This window comes from Notamacropus eugenii, chromosome 4 (genome assembly GCF_028372415.1).
Source record: "Notamacropus eugenii isolate mMacEug1 chromosome 4, mMacEug1.pri_v2, whole genome shotgun sequence".
Classification (NCBI taxonomy): Eukaryota; Metazoa; Chordata; class Mammalia; order Diprotodontia; family Macropodidae; genus Notamacropus; species Notamacropus eugenii.
The window spans coordinates 55,364,595-55,389,774 of NC_092875.1; the positions used below are offsets into that span (position 1 = coordinate 55,364,595).

Below are 25,180 nucleotides of genomic sequence, written 5' to 3' on the forward strand. Positions count from 1 at the left end.
AGTTAAGAACACTAGCCAATATGAGAACTTATTTTGCTTAACTGTGTATTTTTAAAGTAAGTTTTTTCTGGTGTCTTACTTTTTTCACACAACCATAGTTTTCCCCAGTATCTTGTTCCCCTCTTCCTCCTAAACAGTCATTTTAAAAACAAGCAAAAAGAGGAAATAAATCAGTATAACTGATGAATACACTAAAAAATTCTGAAACTATGTCCAACGTTGAACACTTGTAAATCTTCTATATCTTCAAAGGGGTGGGGCAGTAGTATCTCTTCTTTTGAGCCTTGCTTTAGACTATCTGTATTATGACAGGTGTTTGGGGTTGTTTTTTGGGGGCGGGGGAGAGGGAGTGATGGACAGGGGAGTGAGAGGAAGAGGAAATAAATGCTTGTTAACTGAAAAAAAATTTAATTAAAAAAACCACAACAGTATTGTGGTCTAGTAAAAATTTGCCAGAGTCTGGCAGTTGTTAAAGAATGATGTAGCCCAATTCATTGCCTGTAAGTGCTCCAATTTGTCCAAGTATCTACTAATATGAGATCATCTAACCTGAATACAATACATGAGATGATACTTAGTAGCTATGTAACCCTAAGTAAATTACTTAATCTCTGAGCCTTGTTGTACTGGCAAGTAAAATAGGATCGTTTGCTGTTTTTGTTTTAGTATAATCAAGAAGTATAATGCCTCTATTTGAATGTGACTGAGGAGGATCTTTCCCACCCATTGTTGGGCCAGGGAAGATTTGTAAGAAGGTGCAGCCTTTTGTTAATAAGACACATGTTCTCAAGACGTATGTTGCCATCTGGCTCTAAAAAGTATATAAATACTCTGAGGATGAGGTTTTATTTTGGGGCTTAGTTTTTGTAATTAGGTTTGAGTACCAGATATGGACTCTGGGAAGCTGCTAAGGAGTCCCTCCCTCCCAAGCCCTCCATGATCATACTTCGCTCTCGGGTAACTACGGTTAGACAGCTGTACCTATCTGCTGACTTATGGTCAGGCAGAGAAAGCCATGTCTGTTGATTACTTTAGGGCTTACTGACTAGAAGTGTTTGTTTGGCCAGATGAGGACTCTGGGAAGCCACTAAAGGAGACCCCCAGCTTTGAGAACCCAGGTGTTGTGCTTCCCTCTCTGGTAACTATGGTCAGATAGTTGGGGTCCAACTGTCTGTTGAATTCAGGCAGAGGAAGCCATGTCTGTTGATATTTTTCTGTATTTTCTCTGAAATTTCTGTAATTTCTCTGTATTTTCTTTGAAGTTCAGGGTGCTGATTCCCCTGAATTAAGTGAATGATATATGTTTGGTTAAAGGAATGATATGTTTGATTAAAGTGATTGTTAATCCTTTGAAAGTTGCTTTTCTTTTATGAATGCAAATCTAAGAACCTGTGATAGCATGCCCCACTGTGTATGTTGGGGTGCTTACTGACATACTTGTCTCATTCGGATACAAAACTGGGAAAACAGTAATACTTAGCTCAGAAGGTTGTGAGAAAAAATGAGAAAGCCAACAAGGTGCTGCAATGGTTAGAACAGTGGACTTGAAGTCATCAACACCTAAGTTTAAATCCAACCTCAGACATTTCCTAGGGTTTGTGATTTTAGGCAAATCACTTAACCCATCTGCCTCAGTTTCCTCACCTACAAAATGGAGATAACAGCAGATAACAGCATCTGCTTCCCAGAGTTATTGTGAAGATAAAATGAGATATTTTAAAAGTAATGCAAGTTGCAAACTTTAATGTGCCACATAAATGCTGGTAAAAAATTTGTTTTTTAAATGTTAAAAATTCTAAATCTTAAAGCACAAAATAAGTCACAGGATTGTAATTGTGAAGATGGAAGGTATCTTAAAGGTCATCTAGTCCAATTCCTTCATCTTATAAGTGAGGTAACTGAAGTACATACAGAGAAAATGTGACTTGCCCAAGGTCACACAGTAATAAATGGTCATCAGAACACAAAACTGGCTCATTTGACTCCCAAAATCAGTTCCTCCAATAAACTATAACTCTACATAAATGTCAACTGTTAATGCCATAACTAGGACTATGATTCATATGAATTACAAGGAAAGGATTTTCCATTCAAAGAGTTCATGGTTTCATATGCTACGCTGATAGTCTGACTGAAGCCCTTCTCTGGAAAGACTTTAAAAGGTGTTCTTCAAGTTGTTTATCATTCAGGTTTATTACTTTCATCTAACTGGACCCCTAAGTCAACTCACTAATGAGAAGCTAATCAGGAAGTTACTGAGGCCTAGGAAGGTAAAAGCTGTGACAGCTTTTAAGAATTCTTTTGACAAAAAACTTTCAATCTTTTTCTTATGTGCCCTCTACTTCCATCACCCCAGAAACAAAGTAAATTTCATGCCAATGAAGTCAATAAGCAGCTAAATCCTTAATTTATCTTTATACCACAAATTCTTGGAAAACAGATTGCAAAAATGTCTGAGAAAAGATAGGTAGGATTTTATGGCCTAAGATTCAAGAAGGCAAGTCAGTTCACTGAAGATAGAACGCTTTCAAGACTAAAATTCTGAATACAAACTTTTTCAAAAAAGGAATAATAATAAATCACATTTGTATAGTGCTTTAAGACTCACAAAGTCCTTTCTTCCTGCCAGTTTAATAGTGGGAACCAGATATTTGAGAATTGTCCCATCTCCAGAGTAAACATCCCTAAGTCCTTCAACATGTGCTCAACTTACGTTTTTTGAATGTTCTCTTCATCTTGGTTCCCCTTACTCAATATGTTCCAACTTGTCAGATTCCCCCTACAATGTGGAACCTAGCACTGGATACAATTTTCTACTAAAGGCTTTTCCTCTCCCCATCATCAATTTAAAATCTCAGTAAAGAATTCAATATAAAATCTCAGTAAAGAATTCAATGTACCACATTCTGGGCACTGATTGAATTCTCCAAGAAATAAAATAATTGGCTCAATTTCACACAGATTTCTTCATTTTAGGGAGGCAAATCAAGTGTAACAGCTACGCATTAGAACTGAAAACTGCACCAATATCCGCAATCAAGCTTTCCTGATGAGTCCTGCCAAATGCATACCAAGTCCCTTCTGTGATCTTTCCTTAATAAAGGAAGGATCAAATTGCTGATGAGAGTTGTGATGAACATGTGCAGTAGCTGAACTCAGGTTCTGACAAGTGCTTCTTTTGACCACCTCCGCTCCTAGAGGAAACCATCCTTCAGTGGTAGCTGTGGAAATACCCTAATGAGCCAGAGCACAGTAGGATTTTCCAGATAACTTAAGAAATGATACATCCAATTTCCACAATCATGAGATAAAGTAGTTTTATCTCCATCAGCATACAAAGAAAGCTAGATGCAAGGCTGCATCTAGGGCTGCTGAGGCAGGGAGACAAACTTGTCATGTGCCCCTGTTTATAGATCTGCTTGACTTATAATATGCTGAAGGTAACATGCAGTTAAGAAGAAAAGTCCAACTAACCTAATTTGAGCATGACTAACGTAGGGTTGGTAGAAAGGAGTTAAATAGATTTTTTTTCAAAAGAGGCAATGGTTACTACCTGACAGAGGGGAAGGGGAGGCATCCACATCCTGCTGGACCATCTCAGGTGGCGGCAGTTCAACCTTCTCCTCCTCTGGGCCCCATCGGCTCTTCCTTTTCTTTTTGGTTGTAGCTGCAGCTGCTGTCTTGCCAGGAGCTGGAGTGGTGGAAATGGTGGAGGTGGAGGAAGGGGACGTAGATGAAGAGGAAGAAGGGGCCTCTGGAGGTGTCTTCCGTTTCAGAGCAGGATCAGGTGTGGGGGCTGTACCTACAGAGCTGGCCTTGGCTTTCCGGAACTCCTCCAGTTTCTGTCGGTAGTATTTATATCCTTTGCTATTCGGCTCATATAAAAACCTATAAAGTTGGATATATGCATTTCTAACTAAGAAGACCAAGCAATATGGGATCAAGTGTACTACTATTCTAGGGCATCAGTGACTTTCCAAAAGGGCAACTATTGCAAGTATCTATGTAGGACAACACTGAGTGCTTTGGGATTATTTTAGGTCAATGTAAACTCATAGAGCTTCTCTCAACTATTACTTCCCCAACATACTGCCAATTTTAATTCGCTCCAGACACTCAGATTCTGTCATTACTTGACTGTAGCTCTGGCAGGTAAAGATTCTGTCTGCTCAGAACAGCTACCTAAGAATATAACAACTGTATCAGAGGGAGAGTACATATTTCCACCTACAGTAGGTTCCAGAATCCATGCTGACCAAAGGATATTTTCAAGGATTCATTTGAAAGCAAAAGTTTTTACTAACTGGTCTGAGGAACAGCGTGAAAATCATAGTACAGCCCACATATTTAATAATGGTGGGGGAACAGTGGGGTGGTAGTAGTGACAACCAGACACTGTCACAACCTTTTATTATCAAACAAAACCCAAAAAAGAAAACATTTTTGACTCCCTCAATCCCATATCTAGAAAAAGTCTTCGCCTAGATCTTGGCTAGGTTGCTTTAGATGATAGATTTGAAATGAGCACAACCTTTGTACTAGAAAATTCTGAATTTTATATAAAAAATATCCTCTTAAGTACTACTCTGACTCCTCATCAGGGTGTGGCTGGAGGTGAACCTGAATTCTTGTATGGCTATGCCAACACCACATAAGAACTAATTGCCCTAACCACATTGAAAAGGCTTATAATATAGATTCAGTGAAGGCCTGTGGATCTGTTTTCTGAGGACTAACCTAGCTAAGTTTAGAAAAGTTCAGAACCAAAGGACTGGCGATCAGGTGTGACTCTTCTTTAGCCAAAGTAGCTCATTAAACCATCTCTTAAAGATGTGGAGAAAAAGTGGTTTGCAAATATTAGGTGCTATGTAGACATGAATTATATCTCCCTAAAGCTTTAAGGGAATTAATAGAGTGCAAAACTTGAAATATGGACATTTTCTTTAAAATGCCACTCGAAACAAACAATCCAAGTCTGGATGTGAGCCAAAATGGCAACAACATTTAAAATAAAATGGTTTGCTATTAATTGATGAACTTGACTTTAAATCCACTGGAAGAGCAGCTTTAAAGAGTCCTCTTGAAAACAACTTTATAAGTTGTAGGAGCTACTTTTGAACAGAAGACAGTCAAATTCTTTGTACTAATGAGTCTCTCAGAAAAGCTGATAAAGAATTTATCCAAAAGGCAGAACTACAACAGAAGTGTCCTACCTGGGTCACAGAAATAAACCTGATGGCAAGTGCACCATAAAAGACTTGCCATAAATGCAGGTCTTTATAGCCTATGGCCATTCTAGGCTAAAAAGCTAAAAAGGTTAGGCTGCACAGGACTTTCTGTCCCAATAATAAACAAGTCTGTCCATGAGCAGGGAAGAGACTGGGAATGGAGGTTTCTAGATACAGGCATCCAATAGTTCCATAGGAATACTGATGAAGAGGCCACTGGCAAATGATGGAAAGGCAGGGTTTCGTGATAGTGGAATAATAATACTAACTGGTGTTGATACAATACTTTAATATTTGCCAAGTGTAATACACAAAAAATTTCATTTGATCTTCATAACCCGGTAAGGTTAGAGCTGTGGGAACTTATTGTTCCCATTTTGCAGATCTGGAAGCTGAGGCTGAAAGAAATTAAATGACTTAGCCAGGGTCACCCAGCTACTAAGTGTCTGAGGTGAGATTCATTCATGTCTTCCTGATTCTAAGTCTAGCACTCTATTTACTGTACCACACTGCCTCTTGATGTGCATCTGGACAAGATTATACGAGTTATACCCACGTAAATAACACTGGACATGCATCAGAACAACCTTATACAAGGATAAATTTTTATATATTAGCCTGGACAGAAGACATAGACCCAGGAATAACACTATAAAAGACAGCTGACTTCTATCTTGAACTATTTAGTAAATATAGCTTGTCAACTGATGAAAACAGCCCAGGAGACACACAGCACAGAAGGTCAGCATAATTTTGTGGAAGGAATACTCAATTAGGAGTTGAAACTTGGGTTTGAATCCTGGTTCTAACACAAAAAAAGTCAGAAATGTCTCTAGACCTCAGTTTCCTTATCTCCAAAATGGGGTAAGAATGCTCACACTACCTACAAAAAAGGCTATTTCAAGGAAGGTGTCTTGTAACCTTAACAGCACTACATAAATGTGAATTGTTTTATTATAACATTGTTATATCAAGACCAGAAGTGCCATATGTTGTATACTGTGGGAGCTGGGGGCCTAGAAGGCCAACTTCATTAAACCTAGTTATCTTTTTATATCCTCAAGCAAAAACAGAACTTCCGCAGACAGTATACATCAGCAGTATTACAGTCAGCTGAATCCTGAGGGCTTGCTTTCTTCCCACAAATGTTAATTGCAACCATTATCATCTCACCTGAATGCATGGTTTTCCCTGTTGTTCTGCAAGGCAATTGTTTCCACTTCTGGACCCCCATCAGCTATAAACCTGGCCAGCTTCTCAGCAAAAGTCTTGGTCTCTTCATCCTCTGGGGGTGAAACTTTAAGCAGGCTGTCAGTACTGGGTTCAACTCACCACACCCAACAGTCAAAAGCCTAATATGTTCTAAGAACCCCAAGGGCAAGAGAGGGGTTTATTGGGGGAATGATACAAAGAAAAACAGGCAAACGGTAATCAGGTTACTTCACTGGGAACAAATTGTGGTGCTTACTAGCCTGACTGCCCTGAAAGACCCCTGGCCAAGAATTTAAATTTAAATTTAAACAACATCTGTCTTTGGATTGGGACACAGACTTTCTCTTTTGGAATCCAGGTTTGTACCCTGTATTCAGGACAAGAAGGAATTTGAGAGACATTCTGTGTCCAGACAGATGCTTTGTTTAAGGCACCACATATGGGACTTGTCTAGGCTAGGCCCAGGGCAATGAAATTAGAAAGAAATACAGGGTTGCCCCCATGACAGCTTCTCCAGGCAATTTTGGTTGAGTGTGCATCTCATCCTTAACTGTGGGAGAAGGTTGTTAAAGGAGCCCTGTATTGAATAGAAGTAATAAGGGGAAGGAATATGGGAATTAAACAGCAATAGGCTCTTTATGGGAAACTCCTTAAAAAACTATATCTGCTCAACCATCAATTTTTTCCCCATTGCCCATTTCCCCATTGCAGTTTATCATTCACTGGGATGTTACCCCATTTAAAATATGATGCCTACTTAAAATTTTTCATTTTTCATTTGAAATTTACAGCAATGAAATCTTAAAAAATTTTTTTAATTCCCCCCATGCTGTATAAGGAAAACTGTCATCTTAACCTTAAAACACCTTTTGTATTTGCAGCTGAGCTTCTGCTACTTGGGAAAGAATAAAGCTGCTGCTTTTTTCAACTGGCTTGCATGGTGATGCCTCAATAGGAACTCTGCAGCCTATTCTGTGGCCCGTCCAGACCTAATACAAGGGAAAGAATTTCTAACCCTCTGCACAGCAACTCAGCAGTGCCCTCCTCTACCTTTTTGAGAAGATGGTGTCTGGGCATTCTGGTTTTCCTTTTTCATCTCTGCCACTTTCTTTCTGTAGTACAGGAATTCTCTGCTGTTCTTATCATGCAAAAATCTGGAAAGATGGTCAGAAAAAGTCATGCAACATGTTACTTTGACAGTTTAATTCTAAAGCTTTTGATGGAAACATCTCTAAAGGTAATTTATAGACATCTTAATGTAATATAAGCTCTGAGAGGTTTCACACCTGGAGCTGCTGGCAGAGTTCAAAAGCTCTTTCAATGAAAATTTCATCAACAAAATGAATCAATCATACATACAAGCCTCCACACCTTATCAGAAGTCAATAAGCAGATTAAAAATAAATTAAGCACAGTTATACTTACGAAAATGCAGGGTTATCCTTGTAGTCCTCCATAGCAACCTTTTCTAGTTCAGGGCCTCCTTCTGCCACAAACCTGGCCAATTTCTCTACCACTTTCCGGGTCTCCGCATCCTCTGGGGGTAAAACTTTAAGCAGGCTGTCAGTACTGGGGTTCAATTCATACACCCAACAGTCAACAGGCACATTATTTCTAAGAACCACAACAACAGACAAGAATGGGATGGGGGAGGGAGGGAAGAAGAGGGATGAAATGGGGGCAGTAATCCTAGTATGGTGTACAAATTACCAGTGACTGACTGCTGGGGGCAGGGATGTAATTCTGAATAATCTCATGAAATGTACGGGAAAGGAAAAACCTGAATCCACTTGGGTCACTGCCAGAGAGTATTCAGAATAGACACTAACATACCCTCAATATAGCCTTCAATGAGTAAATTTTTGTTGCTAGGAGTAGGGGAGAAGTAGTGTACATGGAACTTGCAGTGTAATTAAACTGGAAGCTAATAACTAGCTTTTACCTTCCTACTAAGATACAATGATCTCTAAATCCAGAGCAGCACCAATGCACCTACAGGATGTCTGCCATTACAGCATGTCCTTTCTAAGGAACATCCCTCTCCCACAGCTTTCCTTCCCTAGACTACAAACAAGCTTCTGCAGCCCAAATGGTAGTCATGACCTCCCTTCCTGACTCTTCCCATAGTAGACTTAGAATCAGTACAAGGTACTGAAACGAAAGTGCCAGTGACCAACATCACTATTTCCCCCCAGGACAAGAACAGTTAAGAGTAACACAGACTTCCTCTACCATTCTACCCACATGAGTCCTTGGTCAAATCTGGATGGAAGACTCCAGGAAGATCCAAATGGAAGAAGAGTAGAATTTCCAGGACTCATTTAGAGACTGAGATGAGCGAATCAAATGGACTCAACGTGGGGTGGGGAGAATGGGAGAGAATAAGAATTAGGAATCCACTTAGTTTGATCTGCAAAGGACCTTAGAAAAGGAACCACATTATATAAAGGTAGAAACAAGTTCAGAGAGGGAAAAGGATTTTCCCAAGGTCACATGGTCAGTTAGTAACAATGCTAGTACACAGAATTCAAGTCTCCTGACTCCTAGTTCAGGGCTCCTTCCACTTTAACATGGTGTCTTCCATAATATGAAGTTCCCTTTAACTTATACACAAGAATGAGTAACACTAGGATCCCCTCTCTAAGGCAAACCACACTTGTCATTCAACCAAAAGACAGTCCCTATTGGAAATCTAGGTTTGTCCAGTATTCACACTCCTCTTGCCATTGAATAGGACAACTGATAAGGAAACTTGAGGGGTTGAGGGGGCAGCACTACACTTACTTTTAATTTCCAACCACTGCTCATAATCCTCCTCGTCATCATCATCTGGAGACTGGAAGACACTCAGGCGGTTAGCCACAGGGCTCTGCTTGGCATGAGAGTAGTTCTTTACTTGATTGAGAGGATTGCTCACTCCCAGGCTGGGTCTCTTTCCAATCAATATTGGTCTTTTCCCAGTGCTTGAGGTAGAGACATTAGAGGGAGCACAGGCAGAACTTGGAGAAGCATCTTGGGAGGAAAGAAGAGCAATGACAGCAACAAAAGAAAAAAATAGCATTTACCAGAGGTAGCCACCACTACATGGAATTACAGTGGGGCAGGGCCTCAGGAAGGCATCTAGCCCTATTATCATGTCTTCAGGCATTGTCGCACATAAATAACCTTAGAGATATGTACATCTGTTCTACATTTACAGAGAAGATTTCAAAACTTATCATTTCTATTCCAAGAGCAACCTTTTCGAATGCAGTTTCCTTCTTACATCTGTCCTAAGTTCTTCCTATTCCACTTTAAAATCATTTCCCCCCCTTTCACAAGAATTAGTCAAAACTAAGTTACCATGTTAACAATTAATAAGAATTTATTTTCAAATCAAACCAACCTATTTGATGTACAGAGTAGAATCAAGGTGCAAAATATTCTGTTTTATTTGGAACTATGCCCCCAAAATTACTAAATTGAGTACATATCCTTTGTCCAGCCATACCACTACTGGTCTAAACATTTAAAATTGCTCTTTTGGTGATGGCAAAAACTGGACAGGGTGCCCATGAATTGACCAAAGGTTGAACAAGTTATGTACATAATAAGTGTAAAGGAATGCTAATATAATATAAAAAATGATGAAAGGAACAACTTAGTTATAAAAATTTATAGAAAAAGGTTGTAGAAAACTTAAATTAAAGAACCTTAAGAGAAACCTGGGAAGACTGGTATGAACTGATATAAAGAAAAATGAGCAAAACCAGAAGAATTTACACTATTAACAATAAAACTATAGAAAAGAAAAAATTCTGAAAGATTTAAGAATTCTGATCAACACAGTGATCAACAATGATTCCAGAAGACCAATGATGAAGAATACTACTCATCTCCTGACAGATACTAGTTTTGGACACAACCAGTAGGGAATTTGTTTTGCTTTTCTATGCTTATTTGTTACAAAGATACTGATTTTCTTTTTTGGGAGATGAAAGAGTGGAATAGATATTTAGGTGACAGAGAAAATAAATACTTGTTAACTTTTTAAAAATGAAATTTAATTAAAAAAAAAACAAAAAAAATTTGCTTTTCTCTATTCTTTCTGTTATTACCATTAATGTCAACTCTTATCAGCCTGACTTCTGGTGTAGGTACTAAGTATCAATGAAAAAGACAAATATAATCAGAAAGGAAAAGGGGGAAGAAGACAGAAGGGTTAATTAACGTAAAAATTATAAATCATAGGATTTTAGATTTAGAAGGGACCTTACAGTGTTAATTCAATCCTTTAATTTTTCAAATAAGTAAATTTATGAGCATAGAAGAGGAAGGAATTATTCAAGGTCATACAGGTAGATTTGATCCCATTTTCTGACTTCAAATCCATTGCTCTTTAAATATACAATGCTGCCTCCTGGCTACTACATCAGACTGAAACAACACTGACTTCTGAAACAAGTAGTGTGATATAATGAGAACAACTCTGGATTAGGAGATCTGTAGATAAGTGGCGCCCATAAGATCAATTTATTTCATGGCAGTAGACAAGTTATTTCACCTTTGAGACTCAGTTCCCTCCTATGTATAATTGGAATACCCACCTCACAAGTGCCATAAAGATCAAATGAGGTAATATACTGTCATTTATTGCTATCATTATTATGTTATTAGGATATTGCATTAATTCGTATTAATGCCAAACCTTAGAATGCCTAAACAAGTCTCTTAATTTCAAATAAAATATAGTGGTTAGGACTCTCTACATAAGCTCTTTTTCCAAAAGCAGGCTTTAAAGAGATGAGGTTTGTTAAAAATAAACAGCTTTGACCTTGGGTTGCATCAAACTGGAAGCTAATCCAGATTAATTTCCGCTAAAGCATGGCTCTGATGATGTCATCATTCAAAAGCTTCACTATTCAAAAGCTTTCAGTGGTTCTCTACTGGCTAACAAATAGAGCTCAAACTTTTTAACTTGAAATTCAAGTCCTACAAAATGTCACCTGGTTCCAAACTACCATTACAGCCTTAAATTGCACTATTCCCCCTCATACAAATAATTCAACTACAATGAAGCATTTACCCTGAAAAGCATTCGTTCAAACTTCTTGTTCTTCCCCCGTATCCAGAATGTACTCTGCTGTACTGACCTTCTGCTGTCTCTCAAACATCACCCTCCATGAGGCCTTGCCTGATCTCTTTACCACCTTGATTCAAAATTAGGCATAATCTTTCCTATCTCTTTAATCTTACAGCACTTTTTATTCCTTTTATGTACTATTCTGAGAGAGAGGTTTAGATCTGTTATTTCCTTGGATTAAGGACTTTCTGGAGTAGAAGCTCCTGCCACCAATACAAATCTCAGTCTGAGTTACCTGAGGCACTGAGACTTTCAGTGCCCTGAAGGACTGGCCCCACAACTAGTACGAGTCAGAGTAAGATTGAAATCTTTGGTTCCTGACTCTAAGATCAGCTCTACATCCTCTATAACAAGGGCTGTCAAAGTTCAGTTGAAGGACCTCTAAGGGTTCCTGAGAACCTTTCAGGAGATTTGCAAGGTTAAAACTATTTTCATAATAACACTAAGATGTTTTCATTTCTAATATGATAACTAGTGATAGGGATTACTCACATTTTTTTAAAAAGCTCTTCAGGGGATTTTCAAGTTTTAAGAGTGTAAAAGGATCCTGAGTTGGCAAAGTTTGTGAATCTCTGCCCTATGCCATGCTGCCTCTTCTTAAGTACTTAACTGCTTTCTAATTTCTATTATATTTACCTGTAAATATGTCTCATATATTTAGTGAAACTCTAAGATTCTTAACACATTTCTGATTTATTTTTGTACCTTTCAAAGGATCAGCATATAGTAGAAACTTAGCAAATGTCTGCTGAATGCTGAATAATTGAGTGAATGCCTGAGGCATGGTTCCAAGAGATTCTAAAACCAAAGTTCCCAGAATCCTCTAGGCTCCTAGGTTGAAATGAACTTACCTGTGCAGGATCTTTCCTTCTGCAGCTTCAGAAACTGCTGCAGGAAGCTGCCGTCATTGGCAAACTTGTTAGAGACAGAAGCAGCATTTGGTGCACTTGTAATTCTAAGCCCAAAACAAAAGGAACAGATATCAGATGACAAAAAAAAAAAAGGTTTTTTTTAATAATAAAAAAAACCACAAGGAAACCTGCCAAGTTTTAGACCAGGTAAGCAAAGAATGACAATCATCAAGCTTTTATGTAATACTTGTGAATGTGCCAGGTCCTACACTAGGCAGCAGGTATACAAATACATAAGTAAGACAATCCTCGTTCTTAAGGAGCTGACATTCTGCTTGGGGGAATATAAGATGTTCACTTATAAATACAGGGTATATACAAAATAAACAATGCTTTGGGGCAGAGACACTAACAACAGGTGGAACCAGGAAGGAGTGACACTTCAATGGAGCTTTCCAGGGAGTCAGGGCTTCTAAGAGGCAGAGGTAAAGAAAGGAAGCACCCAGAGCATGGGAGACAGACAGCCTGTGTAAAGGCATGGACCAGGAAGATGAAACATCCTGCACAAGGAATAGCAAGGAGGTCAGTTTGGCTGGAATTCTCTATGTGAGAAGTAACGTAGGATCAGCCTGATTAGACAGACTAGAGCCAGACTGTGAAGGTCTTTCAATGACAAAAGGAGGTATCAGCATTTTATCCTAGTGACAGTCTAGTCATATTTTATCAAAGTGCTGTTACTTTAACAGTGATGGGGAAGATGGCTCAAGGAGGAGAGGAAGACCAATTTAGAGGCTATTGCACAGTCTAGACAGGAAGAAATGAGGGCATGAATTAGGATGGTTGTGGTAGGAGTAGAAAGGGATAAACACAGATTTAGAGCTAGAAGAGACCTAAGAAGCCATAGTTTCAATTCTTGCCTTTTACAGAAGAAACTGAGGAACTGAGAAATGAAGAACTGGTCTAGGATCACCCAGCCAGAAGGCACCTAAGGTGGGACATGAATCCAGTGTTTCCTAACTACAAGTATAGGACCTTATACATGCTCTGAGATGCTGAGGGATAGGTAGAAAAACCCTGATAACTGAGGTTATGAGGTGAGAAGTAGTGCAAGTGAAACGCTAGGGGGGAAGACAACAAATTTCATCCTGTCAATGCCAAAAATGGATTCTATTTAGCTCAGTGACAATCATTCTTCTTACCTAGTAGGTAAGGAACTCCCTCAGTCCTTTTACCTAATGTGAAACAAAACTTTAAGATCCAAAGCATTCTCTACACCTCCACCACACTGCCTTCTCTCTCTTCCCAAAGTGGGTTTGGAAGGGGCTACTTATATTTATAACCACCTAGATATAAGCTAGGTTTAACTGGAAGAAAAGTACTTGTCAAATATTTAAAGATTTCAATTATTTTAATTTGAATTCAAGAATTCAATTCAATTCATGGGCACCCTCTTGCTTTTCAGTTCTTTGCCATTACCAAAAGATCAGTTATAAATGTTTAGGCCAGTAGTGGTATGGCTGGGTCAGAGGATTTAATTTAATATGGGCACCACCTAAATGAAGATCTCATAGTCTTTAAAGATTTCAATTATTCAATTATTATCAGTATACAAAATAGTACATAAAAGGAATAAAGGTTCAATTATTCATGCACTCTAATACATTCAATTATACCAACTATCCAGTACCATCAATTTGAATCTCATTCAGGAGTTAGCTGGTGCCACCTGTTTTTGTACAAGCCCAGGAGCTAAGAATGGTTATTGGCTCTATATGTAAACTGCCATTAGAAAAATAGAGAGGCAATTGTAAAGAAGCTACTGTTTTCTTATAAATCTAATTTTTTTTGTCTAGATCTGTGATTTAATTAGCACACAGAACCTAGTATGCTAACTCCCTCCAAAGCAGATCAGTAACTTGTCTGTGACTTCTGGTCTTAGATATCTGCCAGGAGCAGTGAGAGCTTCTGTGATCGGTCCATGATCAAAACAGTAGGATTTGAACCAGGAATTTCTGATTTAAGGCTCACACTCTTCTACGTCAAGCTGCCTCTCAGATGATAAATCTACCACTTTGCCAACTTTCAATCAACCACACTGTAATCTACTCTTGATGCTCTTCGGTGAGAGGCTCTTGCTGTTCTAAGTAAAATCTGACTTGGCACATTGAAAGTGAGAAGCTTTGGGCCGATCTCCTTAAATGATGGTGATTAAACTGAATATCATGTTTAAATCTGACGTATTTTTTAAGGTGAGTTTTGGTCCCTTAATAAAATGATCAACAGAAGTATACATATACACTCTTCCTAAATGTTTTTTGGTTAGCTAAGACCAGGCCTCAGCTTTTTGTGGCAGATCTTTTATTAAAATTTGCCTGTTTTGATCAGTCAGAGCTGAAATCACTGAGAAATCTCTTTGCAGACATTCAGATATATCCCGTGATGTCCCGCCCTCATGCCTACCGTATATACTATACATTCTAACTAATTTGGACTATTATTTGGCCCTCTGCTTGCACTACTTTTCATGCCTGGAACAAACTCCTTCCCCACCTACTATCTAATGAAGTCTCTATTTAATCAGTCAATAAGCATTTAAGTGCTTATTATGTGACAGAAACTAGGAACTAAAGGTAGAAGTTACACACTCCCTGCCCTCACATAGCTTACATTCGAAGGGGGGAAGAGACAACGTGCACCTCTATGTATATTATGTATACGCAATATATACAACACTGTCAGCTTCATGTCAAAGGTGGTGCTTGAACTTAGTTTCAAAAGAAACTAAGGGCCCGATTCAGATGACCACTTCCTCCATTAAACTTTCTCTAACCACTCCCCCCATGCAAGCTATCTTGCCTTCCTCAAATTTCGCACTTTCCTTGGTCCTATCCTTTGTCCTGTTCCCAGTATCACAACTGACTGTGTACACATCTTTCCTCCTTATTAGGCTGTAGGTTCTGAGAGACCAAGGTCTGTTTTCCTTCCTTTGTACTTTCAGCACAGAATTTCCACACAGCTGGTGCTTTATGTTCGTTGAATGAATATAATCATTAAGATGTTGTTGGGCAGACAATAAACCTGAGATATTGTGAATACATTAAAAAGCTCTCAGGGATATACTCACTCCCTGGGTGGTGGGGGCTGGGGAGTGGCCACGTGACTCTGTTTGGCTTGTTGCTCCATTTTGGCCTCAATTTCCCGCTTCTTCTGAGCAATCAGTTCTTCTTGATGAAGAATATTCATGTTCATCTTCCCAGATTTAGGTGGTGCAATCCCAAACCACCTGTTGGCTTTTCCTGTAAAGGTAAAACACAAGACCATCGGAAATCATCATTCAACAGCCTTATGCAGTTTAAACAGGCAATGGGGATACAAAAAGTAAAGGCTCCTTTCCTAAAGGAGTTTACCATCTAGCTAGAAAATCATCTAAACAAACACTTGTTAAATGCCTACACTATACATTTTACAGTACACTCTGCTAAGCAATAGAAGATATGAAAATGGTCTCTTGTCCTCATAAAGCTCATACTCTAGTAGGAAGATATGAGGAACACACAACTAACAATAGTGTGAAGTGATACATGATCAATGCATCAGAGGCAAATCATGTGCTAGGGGAGTTCTGAGGTGGGAAGAAGCTTTACTAAAGGAATAAGGGAAGGTCAATGAAAGAGAAGGAAGGTTTCATGGAAGGAAAAGGATAGACAAGATTTGAACGAGTAAAAAATCAGAGCAGATGAAGTGAAATGAGGGTTAGGCATTCTAGGTATAGAGAAGTGGGGCAAAGCGAAAGCAAAGGCAGGAAGGTGGACACAATCTGGCGGAATCACAAAGAGGAGTAGAATATGATAGAAGACTGGAAAGAGGGTGCATGCTAGGTGGAGGAGTCTGGGTGGGTCATAAAGAATCACTCAAAGTGTTTTTTAACAGAAGGGCAACATGATTGGTGATTGGACTAGATGGTCTCTGAGGTCCCTACCAGCTCCAATCTAAGAGTTCTGCATATGGAAGAGGAGTCTGGCTAACAGGAGCACACACTTCAACACAGCATCTAAGTGCATAATTAAGTTCAAGGGAAGGTAACTCTATAATAAATTGATCAGAGGACTCAAAGTTAATGGGATATGAGCCAGGCCTTGTAATTTGCTAACATCTATTTTTAATTTACTTTTTTGTCTCTGTTGCCTTCCCTAAGGAAAACATAAGTTTTTTAAGGGCAAGAACTGTTTTCATTTGTGTCTTTGTATCTCCAGCGCACAGCACAGTGTCTGGCACATAGTAAGTTGCTTTCCCCTCTGCTCCTGAATTTCCAGATGTCAAAACCATGCCTCAGCTGTTGTCTCATGTTAGACACTTGTCACTACCCCAGAACATCCAATAACCTCTGTGGTCTTCTTACCCTGAAAGGGTACACCCCTCACCTGCAGGTTGGTTCCCTTCCTCTCACTGCTTTTTCCTGAGGCTTTCCTTTTGTGAAGAGTCCTAGGTCAGCCAACTTTCATTTTCCATCTACGGCTCTCTTTTATGTGTTGTCCTCCCCCATTAAATGTAAGCTCCTCAAGGGTAGGGACCATCTTTCTTTTTGCTTGTATTTGTATCCCTAGCACTTGGTAAACTGGCTGACACAAGTGCTTTTTGCCTAGCCTTACCTAACTTAGCTTAATAAATGTTGGTTGAATGGAATGGAATAAGCGAAGCACAGAACAGAGAGAACGTTCCAGACAAACAGAATAGCCTAAGTAAAGACTCAAGGGGGCCTGGAAAGGGCATGAACTGGCAAACTCTCAACAGGCCAATTTGGCTGAAGCACATATTCATGTGCACATTTAAAGTTGTTTGGAATATCATGCAGGGTTTTGACACCAATCAATGAGCATTTATTAAGCACCTATGCACCAGGCACTGTCACAACAAAGACAAAAATGAAACTAGCCCCTGCCCTCAAGAAGTTTACCTTCTATCAAAGGGAAACCAGCATGTACATACATAGATATTCACATAAAATTCAAGAAAAAGGAGAGGTACCCCACTAGCAGCTGATGGGATTATGACAGACTTTATGTAGAAGGCAGTATTTGAGTTGAGGAATTCTAGGAAAAGGAGGTAAAAAGGGAGTATATTCCTAGGAAGTGAAAGGTAAAAAGACAGGAAATGGAATGTTAGATATGAATAGTAAGAAAGATGGTTTTACTGAACCACAGAAAGCAGGAAAAGGGGTAACGGGTAAGGTAAACTAAAGCCAGACTGTAAAGAGCTTTAAATTTCTTCTCAAAGGTAACAGGGAGCCCACTGGAATTCACTGAGTAAAAGAATAAAATAGTGAATCCTTCTCTTTAAGAAAAGTACTTTGGCAGTTGTGTGTAGGGTGGCTTACAGGAATCTCAACACCTAAAGGAGCCCAGGCAAGAAATAAAGAGGGCCTGAATCAGGGTAATACATATATGGGTGCATAGTAGAAGCCAACAGTAGTCCAAACAGAGCAAGGCCATACATCTGTTGCTCAGACCAAAACTTAGGTCAGAAAGATACTTCAGGACAGCAGAAATTTGACAACTTTGAGTAAACTCAAAGCTTGCAGGACCCCAGCCTGAGTGGTCCCTATATATCCAAGAATAACACAACACTCAAAAGGAGTAGTAGAACCAGCCCAGACTTTTCCTAGGAGGAGAACCCTGCTCCTAACCAGAAGTCCAACATCAGGAAGTAGGCTGAAAGAATAAGCAGACAAAAAAAAAGAATCCCACCATAAGTCAATATTACAGTAACAGAGATGTCACACAAACCCAGAAGAAAATGACTCCAAAATATCTACAAGCAAAGGCTCAAAGAAAAACACAACTGGTCAGATATTCAACTAGAATTCCTGGAAGAGATTAAGCAAGAATTTAAAAAAATTTTATATATATATAAAAGTAGAGGGCTTGCAATATGCATAAAGTCATATACACAGGCTTACAGCCCAGAATTACTTGCCTAGCAAAACTGAGTATAATCTGACTAGGAGAAAAATGGACCTTTAATGAAACAGGATTTTCAAGACTTCATGATGAAAAGCCCAGAGCACTCTGAAGTGCAAACACAGGAGTCAAGAGAAATATTAAAAAGGTAAATACAAATGAACAAAGATAAGGGACTATACAAAGATAAACTGTTTACATTCCAAAGTGGAGAAATGATACTATCCACCAACTGGGGAATAGCTGATCACTTTATGGTCTATAAAGGTGTTGGAATATGATTTGTTTCATGGTAAGATGTGATGAAAAGGATGGTTTCAGAGAATTCTGCTAAGACTTGTGTGAAGTGATACAGTCAAATAAGTAGAACCAGGAGAATAATTTATGTGGTGACAATAATAATGCAAAGACAAAAAAAAATGAAGGACTGAGTAACTCTACTCAGAGTAGTAACCAACAATTCCAGAGAAATCATGATAAAATGTGCTACCCACCTCCAGATAAAGAGGTGAAGCACTGAGAGTTCAGAATGAGACAAAAAAAATTTTTTTTAACATGGCTAATGTGGACATTTTTGTTAAACTTGTAACAGGTGTTTTGTTTTTCTATCTCACTGGAGAGGGAGGTGGGAGGGAAAAAAGGTAAAACTTTGCCAATTAAAAAAAATTTAATTTTAAAAATTAACAAAAAAAGAAGTTAAATTGCAAAAGATTGAGGTGTGAGAGGAGGGAAAGAGAAGGTGTAAGTAAATACAGTTTCCTTTAAGTGATAAGGGTTTAGACTAGAGAGGGGAATTGAAAGCATGAGGACAGACAATTCTTTTTCTAGGCAATGGGAGTTTGGATTACAGTGGGGGCAGGAGAAAAGAAAAGAAAGGAATACATAGAGCCAAGAGACACTGGGGAAAAATAAGTCTTCGGGATTTGGTGATTGAACAAATATAATAATATATATTATATAATATATAATATAATACATATATTATATATAACAATATAATAATATATAATATATAAAAAAATATAATAATAAGTGTATCAAGGAAGAGGTGAACCTCAAAGTTCACTCCAAGATTCTGAGCTGGAGACAGGATAATAGTGATACTACTACAAAAAGAAGGAGACTCAGGGAAGGTGAAAGAAGACTCAAACCTAGAAGTAAAAACAATAATTCATCTCTGATAACAGCTCCAAGAGACTGGAGCACTGTAGGTGTCATTCATGACATTAATTTCAAAAAATTAAGGACATGACATTTTCCTTCAGAAAAATTCAATTACTGATTCATTAATTTATCAAATGTATTTGTCCCGTCAGATTGCACCTCAAATATTTATTAAATGCTTTCCACATGCAAAGCACTATCATAGGCACAAAACATACGAAAATATAAACAAGACTCTCCTCTCAAAAAGCTTACAAGGATTTGTATTTAATGTTTCTAAAGCCCTTCCAGAATTAAATCCTGATTTAATGAAAAGACATATACCTCACCCCACTCTAACCCCCCCAGCCAAAAACAAACACCCACACATGCACAATGGAGAATGGAAGGACCAAGTAAAATGCTAGTAAAAATTTGTTGAGGAAGAATCACTTTTAAAGGATTCAAAGCTGGAAAGAACCTTAGAGATCTCCTGGTATAACCCAAACAAGCAAATTACGGGTCAAAGAGGTTATATGACTTGCCCAAGGTCGAATGAGTAGTATTCAACCCCAGGTCCTTGAACTCCAAATCCAATAATGTTCTTTCCACTGCACTAGGATGCTTCTGGAGAGGTTGAGGAAGGGACAAAAATCAAAAAACTCTTCAAAGAGGAAGTGATCCTTTAGTTTCACCTTGAAAGAATGGACTTCAAGAGAAGATTGCATTCAAAATCCTCCATAATGTTTTCCTTCCTTTAAAAGTCTTCTTACACCTTAGACTGCCCCTTGTGGAAGTGAAGGTAAATGTAGAAATGATCAAAATCACATCTATAATATCTATGTCAATCAGTATGACATGTAATGATTATACTAACCATTTAGACTTGCTGGAGCTTCCCTACTTTCCAGGAGACTCTGACTTGAAAGCTGAGGTTGCAGAGGTCAAGAAGAGAACAAGGAACAGATAACAGTCAATCTGGATGAAAAGCAACTACACAAAGGGAAGCAGTATGAGATCAGGCTGGAAAAGTAGCTTAGAGTCAGCTTATAAAACACCTTAAATGAGTTTATACTTTATTTCTTTAAGCAACAGGGAGTAAAGAGCCATTGAAGGCTTTTGAGTAAAAAAAAAATGTCATCAACAGAATGATACATTAGAAAAAAGACTTGGGGAGCAGTGTGAAGGATTAATTGAAGAAAAGATATAATGGAGACAGAAGATGAGTTCAATTATTACAGTAAAACAGGTGGGAAGAGAAGAGCTATTGAATAAGAGATGTTAAGAGGTAACTGAGAAGAGGCACTGGGAGAAAGATTATAGCTTCTCAAAGACAACAGTTTTATTATCCTAAAACAATCCTCAGAAAAGTAGAGACATTCCTAGCTCTAGTTTAGAAATAGTCACCTTCAAAATCACATCTGTCCCATTTGGCTTTGTAACACTGTCCTTTCTATGGATTTTGCTTTTCTGGATTACTAAATTAAAGAATTTAGGATTAGGGAAGAGGTTCATAACATTTACCTTTTAAGTTAAAAACTTCCACTGCCCTAAACAGTGATTGCTTTTGGGAACATTATTAAAAGTCACCAAATTTGTAACAGAAACTTTCTTTTTGAAAATGAAAACTGTATTGATATCTTTTGTTTTTACACCACTTACATTTCCCAGTCTATCCCTCACTCTTTCCCTGAGAGCCATTTCCTACAACAAAGAATATAAAGGAGGGAGAAAAAAAACTAGTTCAGTAAAACTATCTAATACATTTTTTAAAGTCTGATATTATTGACAGTATTCCACAACTATAGCCCCTCCCTCCATAAAGAAAAAAAGGAGTACAGGTCTTTTCATTTCTCTTCTTTGGACAATTAAGACTTTCACTGAGGAAAGTATATACTTCTAGAATATGAGACAGAATCAATCACGAAGCTGATGAAGGCATCTAGTCCAGTCTCCTACTCCATACAGATTGGACATAGGAATGCAGACTTGGAGATGAAAAGGACTTTGGAAGTCGTCTAGTCCAATCCACTCATTTTAAAGAGGAATATGAGAAAACTGAGGCAAGGGAAACCTGACTTGCCCAAGGTCACATGGACAATAACAGTGGCAGAGCCAGGTTTTAAACTCAGGTCTCCTAACTCCAAATATAGCTCTCTTTCCATGATACTAAAGTATCTCATCCCTGTGTAAGAATAGAAATGAATATTTCCTCTTATCTCTACTGAATTGATTCTACAGTTTAATTTGGCTTTATGCAACACTGATTTTTATAATGGTTAGCATCTGCCTAAATTCAAATATGTGACCTCTCCCACTTTGAATTGTCTTAGAGGCGTGGTTGAAAGGGAATAATGTGATCACTCCTAGGCCCAGGGATATTTGCTAGCCAACTAGTTTAACCAGGGACTTGTTTGTTGTCTTATATACACCCACCCAGTGTTAGCTAGACTCTCTCTGGAAAGACAATTCTTCAGTCTTTGCAGGTCCCTGAGAAATTAGGGGTGGTTTCATCTCCCCCAAGGGAACAACTATTGATTTTGGTGGTTCTGATTTTCTAGTCAAGATTATAAGAGTCAGCTGAGTCCCATAAAGCAATTAACATTTCTTTATTGTCAGAGAGGGGTTGTAATGAACCACACCTAAAGGCCAACCCAGCTTTTCCCAAGGCACATCATGTACAGATGACAACTACAGTGACCCTGAGTCTCAATAAAAATGGTCATTTCTTTTTCATGAATGTCTCTGACCTGACTAAGGAGCCCAGTTGGACACAGAATATTAACAGCAGCATTGTTATAAAACAAAAAAAAGCAACAACCAAAAAAAAACCCCTTATCTTCCTCAGAGAAAAACATACCAGTTTGCCTTTGTGGCACTTTACTCACCACACCGGTTTTAAATTAAACAGCTACCCTGGCTAAGGATTCCTCTGCACCCTCCTAGCTTTAGAGAGATTATCAATAGTAACTGTTGCTGTTTCCCACCCAGTCTGATGTCTTTCTTTCTCTTGATCTCACTAAAGGGGACATGCTCTGGCTACTTCTTAAACAGGCCTATTCAATGAATGGGTGTTGCCTCACCCTAAGTGAGTACCTGCAAAGACCTTGGCCTAAATGACCCAAAGTCTCCCAGTACATCCTGGTTCATCTCCAAACATCCTGATGAATATCTGGACACTGCATTCAGATGGCTCTGGAGAAGTGAGGCTGGTGACCTGCACAGCCCTCCCTCACTCAGAACAAAGTCAAGTGCAAGTCATGTCATCATTTCTCTGATACCATGGTCTTCTTTGGCAACGAAGGACAAACACAAAACCAGGAGCTCACTGTCTAACAATACAGTTTCCAATCTGTCCTCTACAAAATTGCCAAAGTGATAACCCTAAAAGCTTTGTCCCTTGTTCAAAAAGCTCCAGTAGGTCACTTCTTGGGGCAGCTAGGTGGCACAGCAGAGTGCCTGGCCTGGAATCAGAAAGACTCATCTTCCTAAATTCAAATCTGGCTTCAGACACTTACTAGCTGTGTGACCGTAGGCAAGTCACTTAACTCTATTTGCCTCAATCTGTAAAATGACCTGGAGAAAGAAACAGCAAACCACTCCAGTATCTTTGCCAAGAAAATATCCAAATGGGGTCACGAAGAATCAAATAACTGAAAAACAAGCTCACTTCTTCTTTCTAGAATAAAATACAAATTCCTCTGTTGGACTCATTTGAAGTCCTTAACAATCAGGCTTCAGCCTGATTTTCCAAGTTCATTACAGTATATTCCAGGTAGTTTAAAAGCAAAATAAATAAATAAATTCTGTTGTATTTTGTTCCTTCCACTTTGGGGTTGATAACCCAACTGACAGACTCAGACTTTTAGAAGGCCCAGACTGCCTAGCCTTCTAAAGACAAGAACTGAGGAAAATTTTCATGGGAATGCAAAGGAGTGGAAAGCAGATTTAAAAGTCACCAGAGAACAAAGGATTTTTAGAGCTGAAATCGAACTTTTTTTTTTGGCTGGAAAGGACAACCCCCTCTCATTTTTACAACCAAGTTAATAAGGTTAAATGACTTGCCCAAGGTCACAAGAAGCAGCAGAACTTGATTTTAAAACCCACATCTCCCGAACCAAATCTAATACTCTTTCCACTGCAACCAATGTCTCCAAGCCAAGATGATTCATGACTCCAATACTTTTACTCAGTTACTGACCATGGGCTAGTCACAAATTTTTCCAGTTTCAGTTTTCTCTATAAAGTGAGGGACATTAACATTTCCTATCTTACCTGGCTGTGGTAGGTTAAAAAACTCTCTAAGTATTCAACACTACAGAAATGTAAACTGTAGGCACTAATCACCAAAATAAAACAAATTTATAAAGACCTAGAAAAAGACCTGTAACATATTGAATAAGTTTTCCCATTCAAAATCTGAGACTTTATGAACAATTACACAGTCTGAGAAAAGGTAGACGTGATACAATCTGTACTATTAGTGGAATGAATGATAACATACTTAATGTGTAGAATAGCATCAGTTTGGAAAAGAATTATCCAACTAGCTTGGGTTGATGTACCCCCAAAAGGGCTCAACCTAACAAAAGTAAATCGGAACCCGCGACCACATCTTTTGTTGTCTTTTAGATACTTGTACCTGTGTTGCAGGAAAGAGGATCTCCTTTCCTCCTCGCCACAGAAATATTAGTAACTCACAATTACATAGTGCTACAAAGTTTACGAATCATAACCACAGCTGACATTTATGTGGCACTCTAAAGTTTACAAAATACTTCATCATACACCATCCTGTTTGAGCCTTTCAACAACCGTTTAAGACATTTACTACAGATATTGGAAAAGTTAAGTGACTAGCACATAATCCCGTAACTAGAAAATGGCCGAGTACTTGCTCTACAACAACCCTGATAGGGGGTGCATATTCCCATTTCACAGATTAAGAAACCGAGGCCCAAAGAAGAGAGAGCACTGGAACGTGCTTGGACACAAAGACACGAAATACGAGAAAACACAAGCTTTCTGATTCCAAATCCTGTGCTTCTCCCACTACGTTACGGTGGCAGACCACCAGGCTCTTTTACAGTCCGTTCCCCCTCCCTGGGCAGGGGAACACGGTAAGAGCCAATTCCATCCAACCCAGCCAATGATTTAAGCAGCACCCGTGTGCCAGGCGTCCGGCCTTCTAGGCTACACTCTAGAGGGGAGAGGGAGAATCGCCCAAGTGGAGAGACAGGTAAACAGGGATGAGGGGGGAGAGGGCTTCCCGCGGGAGCTGACACCGGTGGCACCCTTCCAGCTGCACTCGCCGGCCCTGGAGCAGGCCCGCAGCTAGCCCGGGGAGCGGAGCAGGATTTCCTGACAAGCTCCGGGGGCCCCAGGAGGCCCCGCCAGGCCCCGAGGCGCTGGACACGCGGCCCGGGAGGGTGCGGGGCTAGGAGCGGCCACAGCAGGGCAGGCGCCGCCGCCTCAGGGCCGCCCCCGCCCGACTTCGACCCGCCCCCGCCAACAGCTGAGAAGACCCGGGGCTTGGGGGTGGAGGGCCCCCGGGGGAAGACTTCGGGCTTCCAGCTCTAGCTACACGGCGGCAAGGCCGGAGGCTCCGCGGGCGCTGCGCCTCAGGAGAGGAGCGAAGCCTCGCGGAGGGGAACGAAAAAGAAGGCT

General features: G+C 39.4%; 1 protein-coding gene across 3 annotated transcripts in view; it reads right to left on the reverse strand.

Annotated features, from left to right (window-relative positions):
* The window catches only part of SUGP1 (SURP and G-patch domain containing 1), a 44,346-nt gene that overhangs the window by 18,880 nt on the left and 286 nt on the right, over window positions 1–25,180 (reverse strand). Inside the window, exons 2-10 of one of the 3 annotated variants that reach the window (XM_072601113.1) lie at window positions 20,391–20,442; window positions 20,209–20,300; window positions 15,538–15,709; window positions 12,414–12,517; window positions 9,225–9,452; window positions 7,866–7,989; window positions 7,491–7,594; window positions 6,402–6,525; window positions 3,554–3,888 (exon numbers count right to left, since the gene is read on the reverse strand). In XM_072601113.1, coding sequence (XP_072457214.1) covers window positions 3,554–3,888; window positions 6,402–6,525; window positions 7,491–7,594; window positions 7,866–7,989; window positions 9,225–9,452; window positions 12,414–12,517; window positions 15,538–15,662 — 1,144 coding nt within the window. In that variant the 5' untranslated portion in view covers window positions 15,663–15,709; window positions 20,209–20,300; window positions 20,391–20,442. The remainder of the gene's footprint in view (window positions 1–3,553; window positions 3,889–6,401; window positions 6,526–7,490; window positions 7,595–7,865; window positions 7,990–9,224; window positions 9,453–12,413; window positions 12,518–15,537; window positions 15,710–20,208; window positions 20,301–20,390; window positions 20,443–25,180) is intronic. The other 2 variants (XM_072601111.1, XM_072601112.1) reach the window with 2 other exon arrangements.